The sequence below is a fragment of the Nothobranchius furzeri genome, chromosome 6 (assembly GCF_043380555.1).
Source record: "Nothobranchius furzeri strain GRZ-AD chromosome 6, NfurGRZ-RIMD1, whole genome shotgun sequence".
Taxonomy (NCBI): Eukaryota; Metazoa; Chordata; class Actinopteri; order Cyprinodontiformes; family Nothobranchiidae; genus Nothobranchius; species Nothobranchius furzeri.
The window spans coordinates 71,039,380-71,048,726 of record NC_091746.1 but is presented as its reverse complement, the minus strand read 5'-3'; the positions used below and the strand labels follow the sequence as shown (position 1 = coordinate 71,048,726).

At 45.7% G+C, this 9,347-nt stretch overlaps 1 protein-coding gene across 1 annotated transcript; it reads right to left on the bottom strand.

The window, feature by feature from the left end:
- Positions 1–2,689: 2,689 nt before the first annotated feature.
- Positions 2,690–8,888, bottom strand: june (JunE proto-oncogene, AP-1 transcription factor subunit). Its single transcript, XM_015943392.3, has 2 exons — positions 8,770–8,888; positions 2,690–4,005 (listed from the first exon to the last, which is right to left on the bottom strand). Exon 2 carries the CDS (start codon positions 3,934–3,936, stop codon positions 2,905–2,907), a length of 1,032 nt encoding a protein of 343 aa, XP_015798878.3. The 5' UTR covers positions 3,937–4,005; positions 8,770–8,888; the 3' UTR covers positions 2,690–2,904.
- Between the last annotated feature and the right edge of the window lie 459 nt (positions 8,889–9,347).

Below are 9,347 nucleotides of genomic sequence, written 5' to 3'. Positions count from 1 at the left end.
TGGCAGCTGGAGTTTAATCGAGTCACGGCCCTAGTCGATAATCATCACCAACATTATGAAATAGTTCTAATAACGAGTCTCAAGTTAATGAACTTTGTGCAAAAAGATGAGGTAAATAACTAAATAAATATAATAATAATAATTAATAATTATGATGTAGCAGATTGTTTAAAGGATTTCATGTTTTCTATTTATTTCATTTCTTCATTGTTCTTAGATTCTAGTTGTTTATTTTATAGGGTGAAATTTATCTTTATCTAAAAATAAAAGTTTCAAGTGAACTCATTTATTTATCCTTAAAACATCCATCCATCCATTTTCCAAACCTGATTAGTCCACTTAGGGTCGCGGGGGAGGGGCTTGTGCCTATATCCAGCGGTCAACGGGCAATTAGGCGGGGTACACCCTGGACAGAGAGCCAGTCCATCGCAGAGACACACAGGACCAACAATCATGCACACACACACTCACACCTATGGTGTGATTTAGACAGACCAATCAACCTAACAGTCATGTTTTTGGACTGTGAGAGGAAATCGGAGAACCCGGAGAGAACCCACGCATGCACAGGGAGAACATGCAAACTCCATGCAGAAAGATCCCAGGCCAGGAATCGAACCCAGGACCTTCTCGCTGCAAGGCAACAGCTCTAACCACTGCGCCACTGCACAGCCTCTTAAAAGATCCAAACATTTATTTATTTTATTTTTATTCATTTCTTTCATCAGCAAACTAAACACATGGATTTATAAAACACTTCCTGTGTGTTTGGATCAAACGTCCCGTTTGTAAAAGAGTCTGATAACCAGAGATTACCTAAGAGTTTAGACATGTTTAGGAACCACATGAATGTTTTCTTGTGTCATCATAACAGGGCCCGGCTTATTTATATCTTTACGGATTTCCTTCATTAGTTTAGTCAACATTCTGAGTTTGCACAAATCCACAAAAGTCCTGACATGAACGGACCCACGGTCCGAACCAGAACCAGTTCTGAAGTCTGATGACATGCCGAGCTCGGCCACAGCAGCAGTTTTATATCAACACAAACATCTGGATACAGCAGAACACAGAAGCTAATGAACATCTGTAGATTATTAACTTAAATTAACACAAACAGGAAGGAGTCACAAACACAACAGCTTCTGTACATCTGTGCAAAGGTAGAGTCATCAGTGAAAAGTGTCCACAAATCAATCCTCACTGAAACTTTTTTACTTTTCCAAACGAAAAAATCCTGATTTAAACTTTTTGGTTCATTTCGTGAATAAAAGAAAGTTTCACACAGAAATCCGATCAAGTTTCTGTTTGACCTCAAAATAAAAACCAAATAAAATTTAGGAAATCAGAACCGTAGACACACACACACACACACACACACACACACACACACACACACACACACACACACACACATACATACACACACATACACATACACATACACACACATACACACACAGACATACACAGACACACACATACACACACATACACACACACATACACATACACACACACGCACACACACACACATACACACACACACTACCACATACACACACACGCACACACAAACGCAGACACACACACACGCACACACACACATACATACACATACACACACACGCACACACAAACGCAGACACACACACGCACACACACACATACATACACACACGCACACACACGCACACACACACACACACACACACACACACACACACACACACACACACACACACACACACACACATACGTGCATTTTTACAGTGTAAAATAACAATTTAGTTTAAAATTCCAATCTGAATCAAAGAGATTTCAAGAGCGAAGCAGTTTTATGTTTTCATTAATATTAATATTAATATTATTTTGTATTATTAATGTTGTTATAATAAGATTATTTTATTACTAGCTAGGTAGCTACCTCTTTTAGCTTAGCTCCCACCTCCGCGTTAGCCTTGGGTTAGCTTGTAGCTACATCGCTTCAATTCGACGGGTGTCATCATTTGATCCCAGCCTTACAGCCCCGCCCTCAGCTCCACCTCTTTTCCCTTTTATGGAATTGTCTGGGCGTGACGGAATCTGTGACACAGTCAAAATGGCGGTGGTGGCCACCTCCCATTTTGGCACAAAAACTTAGAAATGAAACCTGTGGACACGAATCGTCCAGTATATATGTCGATGCTATAAACTCGTAAACTCAACAATCTGTTCAAATAAGGAACAAATAACTTATGAAAAAAATGAGATAAATTCTAAAAGTTTCTTCTGAGGAAAGAGAAACTTCAGATTCGATTTCCTGTAATTAAACATCCAGCAGTAACTAAGTACACAAAGTAATCGGATTACAGTAAAAACACCTTTTTTAAATGTAGAAAAACTCTAATTGATAAAGTTTAGTTTGGTGAAGTGAAGTTTGGTGGAAAAAAGCAGTTTTTCAAACACTGATGTGTAAATACAACAGCCGTTAACGTTGAACGGTCCTCCTCCAACCGTTCTCCTGATGTTCTCCTGATGTTCTACTGAAGCCCATCAGTAATAACTTGTCCTCTGTGTTTTTCTGACATGTCACAGCATCTGGGAAGGAAAATCAATCCAGCGGCTCAAATGGAATCAAATCCTGTCAACTCATTCCACCTTAAGTTGTCTCAAACAAATGAGGTCCACCTTCAGAGGTGTTCAGGTGAGAAATCCAAATGGGAGAGATTCAGTCTGATGTCCAAGGATTGGCCCCTCCTCCTGTTTCCTCTTGTTTTAGCCCCGCCCCCTCCAGCTGAATGATGACAGAAGCTGGTGGGATCTGTGAGAGTTGGAATCCCAGTAAAGATCCAGCAGGACTTGCTCAGGGCTCGGTCTGAGCTGAGGTGTAAACCGGGTCCTCAGAGGTCCAGTCAGACCTCCTCAGCAGCTGGAGCCCTCGCTGCCGGTCCCGCCGCCGCCTCCTCTGGATTTAGAGCCTGCCGCCGACCCGACATTTATTTGGCAGCCATTGGTGACGTGACTCATGACTTTCTGCTTGAGCTGAGCTACCTGCTCTCTCAGCATGGCGGCTGTGGAGGCCAGGTCTGAGTTCTGGTTCTTCAGAACCTTCACCTTCTCCTCCAGGCGAGAAATGCGCTCCAGCTTCCGCTTGCGGCATTTGGACGCCGCAATTCGATTGCGGAGCTTCTTGCGTTCTGCTTTGATGCGTTCCTGTGTCTCCAGGTCAATGGGGGAGAGGGAAGGGGGGGAGGTGGGGTCACCTGATGGGTGAGGCACCTCTGGAACCGTCTGAGGTGCGTCCAGACCTCGAGGGTGGGACTGTGGGGTACCACCACTACCTTGACCCGAACCTCCACCGTAGCCCATCTGGCTTCCAGAGAATGGGTGCTGGGCAGGGGTGTAGCTGCTGAGGTTAGTGTAGACGGGCATGTCTCCACCCGACATCAGGTTCCTCTGGTAGGATGCTTGCAGGGAGACGCTGGAGGATGAGGATGGGGACATGGGTCCACCTACAAGCTGGTTCTGCTTGTGAAGGTCAGCCAGAGCTTTCACAAAGCCGTCAGCAAAGCCCTCCTGCTCGTTGGTGGCCGGGCCGCGGTAGATGAAGGGGTTAGAGGAAGTGGACACAGGGCTGGTGGTCACCAGACCCTGGTTGGACTGGATGATGAGATGTTCCAGGTCCGGAGAGGCCAGCTTCAGCAGGTTCATGTCTGCTGAGGATGAAGATGAAGTTATCAACGGGTTGTTTCCTCCCAGCGGCAGGTTGTTGGGATTCCGACTGGCTGTCGGATTTCCACCGCCCAGGAAGTGGTGGCCTCCTGCCACAGACATGGCCTTCTTACTCATCAGCATCTTGTTGCCGGGGTAACGCTCATACTCTGCCACCTGGCTGAAGCCGGGAACAGTGGGAGTGTCGTCGTGGTAGAAGGGCGTCTCCATCTCGGTGGTCATGGACAGGAAGGCGTCATAATCAGATTAACCTAAGGTCGAAGCAGATTTACGTTCCACTGAGGTCGGCGTCTGAGGGATGAAGAGCAGGAGACACAAACAGAACCAAGTTAAAGTTCCACTCCAGGCTGTCTTTCTACTTCCTGTTTCTGACTCTGATTCTGATTCAACAGGATTCCCAAACTCAGCTGTTTCAACTGATTTTATTTATTATAAAATTCATTTAAACGCCAAAAGAGACAGAGACAGAGAGACATAGAGACAGAGACATAGAGACAGAGACATAGAGACATAGATAGAGGTGAAGACAGAGACAGTCTGAGAAAGGAAATTTTCCTAAAGTGATTCCAAATGATGTGTTTTTATAAAGTTGTGCTACAAGGACACATCTCTGGTTCATCCCTTGAATTAGGAGTATATTTCTATCAATCAATCAATCAATCAATCAATCAAATCAAATCAAAGATAATTTATTAATCCCAGAGGGAAATTAGAGTTTCAGTACACACAATTCAGAGATCAGACATACGTGGGCAAGACACATGACAAGAATTGGTGACTGTGGTCATTCGCAACCCTGAGTCGTGCTACCTTAATAGAGATCAGAGGGGTTTACATGAGGATTGGTTCAGGTGGAGGGAAAAAGGCACTTCAGAGCTACCCTCCACCAGGAGGGCAGCTTTGCTCTGCAAAAAACACCTCAGACAGAAATGCAACAGACTTCAGACAACACAACATAAGTGTCCACTAGGTGGGGTGGTGGGTTGGGACTATCCACACTTCAGTTCCTGCAGCCACGGTAAGCAGCGCATGTCACCTCAGTGTGGATAGGGGGAGGAGCATTGAGGGTTGGAGGGTTGCAGTGACCCTGGAACGTTTCAGTGGCCTTCCCGCAGTCCTGCCCAGGCTGGGAAAGGAGACAGAGTTGAGTTGCCATAGCGACGGCACATTCCACATATCTTCTGAGGGGGGAGTTTTTGTTGGAGCCTTGCAGGCTCAAGGACATCAGATTCCAATTAGAAATTGTTTTGGGGCCAGACAGAGATATTTCCTCTCTGTCTTACAGTTTGTTGGTTCTCAACCTCTCAGAATCCCAATAATGGACATTAATCTATCCCAATCCGTGCTGATTCGTCCACTCTCTCCTTGATGGCATCCATCTTTGTGCCAAAGAATGAATCCCCGCCAAAGTCCCAAGCTTACGATTCATCTCGACAATTATGTGAGTCTGTGAATTCACAGCTCAGTTCCAGATGTCTGGGGGGGGGGGGGGGGGATTGGACCTATGTTAAGCATAATTCTGCGCACACGAAGACGCATAAGAGACCTGGATGATGAAGCTCAATGGTTAAAGGAATCACGGAAGCGGTGTGATGCGCTCCGTCGCGCGTCTAGACGGTACCGTAGGAGGCGAGCTGCCATGGTTTGCCGCATGCTACAGGAGCGAGCTATCTAGGAGCGCAAAGCGTCCCCCGGTCCCCTCCTCCTCCCCCTCCTCCCTGTCCGGAACTCGACCTCACTAGTCTGAAGCAGCCACCTTGTCCGTAACAAGTCGACCCTGTTACTAGGGGCATCGTCCAGTTTAATTACGGAAAACATTATCCGAATGTTTGTATTCAGATCCAAAGGTCTTACGGACAGAGTCTTGAACATTTCCGTTTTTCATGGCCTGTCTGAAGGGGGCTCAAGAGTCGGAAGAAGAAATGATGAAATGAGTTTTAACAGCTGAGTTTGGGAATCCTGTTGAATCTCTGTCTGTCTGTCTGTCTGTCTGTCTGTGTGTCCAAAATGAACCGGCGCTTTTGGCTCTCAAATGGCTCTTCATATATTTTTTTTATTAATTTATCACCAGAATTGAAGTGAAATTGTTGACCGATCTACAAATGTACATTAAATCAACTGTTTATTATTGAAAGGGAGACTAGACAGTTTTAACTTGTTTTTAGCACCTCTAGTGGCCGTTTAGCAGTAATCTCCTCTGTATGAACGTCTCCCCAGACGTCATTAGCGTCTACAGAAGGGATTCATCACTAAATCAACCATATCAGATGTCTTCATGATCTAATACATGCAGCAACCCTGCTGGAAGCAGCCTGCAGCACCAGGTATGTCAGCTAAACAGCGGCCGCCACTCTGACGTTGCAAGTGCGGTATTGTGGCTACAGAGGGGGTGGGGTGTGAGTGACTTCATTAACCCTAAAGGGTCGTTTTAGCACAAACTGGCTCAAGGAAATGATTTAAAAACATGAAAAAGTTTCATCGTATCCCTTTAAATAACTTCTAACTAGCAAAAATAAACTCTGTAAGTAAATTATTTATAGACTTAACTATTTACAGGTAAACAACTCAGAAAGGCTGAGATAATCACACAGGAACATTTGTAGAGCCTGGTGAAAAGATGTTTTTGTTTAGCATCATCCACACGTTTACTTTTTATTGTCAGTACTGGTCAAATGTGTCCAAATCTGTGTTCGTCATAGGTCGTCCATAGCGAACACCTTGTTCAGACATAAAGGGTCCATGTGGGCTCTTGGCACCGGGATCCCTTAGGCCGTAGCTCGATGATCGACTTTGTTATCGTCTCATCTGACCTGCAGCTGCGTGTCTTGGACACTCGGGTCAAGAAAGAGGCGGAGCTGTCAACTGACCACCACCTGGTGGTGAGTTGGCTTTGATGGTGGGGGAGGAAGCCAGTCAGACCTGTTGGACTCAAACGTATTGTGAGGGTCTGCTGGGAACGTCTGGCGGAGTTTCTTGTCAGAAAAAGTTTCAATCCCCACCTCTGACAGAACTTCCAAAATGTTCCGGGAGAAGGCGGGGGACTTTGAGTCCAAGTGTGCCATGTTCCGCGCTTTCATTGAGGCGGCCAACCGCAGGGTTGTCTGTGCTTGTCACGGCGGCAAACCCCGAACTCGCTGGTGGACACCGACGGCTGGTGATGCTGTCAAGCTGGAGAAAGAGTCCTATCAGGTCTTTTTGGCCTGTGGGACTCCAGAGGCAGCTGATGGGCACCAGCAGGCCAAGCGAAATGCGGCCCGGGTGGTCGCCGAGGCTAAAACCTGGGCGTGGGAGGAGTTCGTTAAGACCATGGAGCAAAACTTCTATATAGCTTCGAGGAGATTCTTGTCCATCATCTGGCACCTCAGGAGGCGGGACGTTGTGGATCGGTGGGCAGAATACTTCAAAGACAACCTCGATCCCACCAGCACATCTTCTAGTGAGGAAGCAGAGTCCGGGGACTTTGGGTGGGGTTCTCCAATCTCTGGGTCTGAGGTCACAGAGGTGGTCGAGGGGCTCCTCTGTGGCAAGGCTCCAGGGGTGATGAGATCCGCCCGGAGTTCCAACAACACACTCCTCCTCTGCTTTTTACTGTTTCTCTCTCTCTTGTAATTACTCCTGATCTTTATTTCCATTTGGATGTAATCCCTCCAACTCCACGGATCCACGTTCCTGTCGATGCTTCTCACCACAGTTGTTCTGATGCTGCCAGTGGTTGCAGGAATGTGCACGGTGCCAGAAAACTCCCCTCTTCCTTTCTCTCATCTTGCCTGGGCTGACGGGAGCTGACGGTGGTGTAGGTGTAGTGTGCTCCATCACAGTGAAGCTCCTTTAGAGTGTTTGGAAAGAAAACATCCTAATGCTCAAAAAGAAGCTCCTCCTGGAGCGTGTTCTGCATATCGAGAGGGGTGGGGTGGGCGTTGGGGGGGCTGTGGTGCTGGGTGTTTACTTGGAGACGTACAGATATTTTTTCCAGAAATCTCGAAGATTTTGACGAGTAAATTACCGGAAAAAGTACCGGTATTCATCGTACCCTGGAAAAAAGTGCAGATACACCGAGAGGTAAAAATAAGAAGTGCGTACCCGCCCACTTGAAGCACTGCTCAAGACCTTCATTCATCCTAGAGACCACTGCAGATAATCTGAAAAAATTGGTCTTTAAAAATCTGAAAGAATCTTGAATCTCAAAATTAGCAACTGAAGATGTATTTTTAACTAATTTTACATTTTAAAAAATAAACGAGCAAATTACCTAAAGTCTGATTTGAACTCTAAAAGGAAACTTTTCTTGGACAATAAGCCCCGCCCCCAGCAGGAACTTTAAACGCACCTTTACCTCCCTAAGAGGACTCCCTAGATCCGCCCCTGGAAGCTTAAACAACTAAATTTTTACTCTGAATGAACAGAAATGAAAAAGTTCTGTGGTTTATCAGCATCAGGAGATGCTTGCAGCTTCAGATGCATCAGACTCCAGCAGCTGATGAGTGACGTCACATCAGACCCTCACAAGTCCTGATGCGTCAGGTGATGATTTTAGTGGATGTTAAATGAATAAATAAATAAATAGATAAATAAAAGAAACCCTGTAGAAAATAAATTATTACTTTTAATTTCAAGGTTTTCAAACGCCCAATAGTTTCCAGCGCCCTCTGGTGGTCATATTAGAACACAGCAGCTCTCTTTAAACGACTTTTATCTCTTGACTCAAATAAATAAATAAATACATAAATAAATAAACAAACAAATAAACTCAGTCATCAGATCGGCATGGTCACACTTGGACTGGGACCAGTTATTATTTAGTCTTTATTTAGTTTTCTCGCCTGAAGATTTTTTTAAAGTTTAAACAATAAAATTCCACTTTAAATAAAACAGATGAAATATTCAGTAAACATGGTTTTAACTGAAATATTATTTAAATCTTAACTGTGATTTTTAATAAAACCTGATCCACTCCCGATCTGAAAGCGTTCAAGTTCCCGGTGCTTCCCGGTAACTTCAGACCGGGAAAAAGCAGCGAGAGGCACCGGGAAAGAGGTCGTTATCAGCCGGACTCACCTGCAACCCCGGAGCGGGTCGGAGATCCAGAACCAGGGCGGAGAAAAACCTGGAGACCGACCGGGACGGAACCCGGAGAAGCGTTTGATGGTTCGGAGAGCTGGGAGGGAAAGCGGAGAGGGGGGGAGGGGGGTGAAAGAGAGACGGAGTGAAAGAGGGAAAGAAGGAGAGGGTGAGAGAGAGAGAGAGAGAGAGAGAGAGAGAGAGAGGGAGAGAGTGTGTGAGAGAGACGAAGGGTGAAAGAGAGAGAGAGAGAGAGAGAGAGAGAGAGAGAGAGAGAGAGAGAGAGAGAGAGAGAGAGAGAGAGAGAGAGAGAGAGAGAGAGAGAGAGAGAGAGAGAGAGAGAGAGAGAGAGAGAGAGAGAGAGAGAGAGAGAGAGAGAGAGAGAGAGAGAGAGAGAGAGAGAGAGAGAGAGAGAGAGAGAGAGAGAGAGAGAGAGAGAATCGTTCGCCCATGGTCAGATTTGTTTTTTAAACTTTTTTCATTAAACAAAATAAAACTGCCAGAACATTATGACCACTGGTCTGCTGGTTCATCATCAGCCAGATGTTTGAGTCCAGATGTTCTGTGAGGTTCAC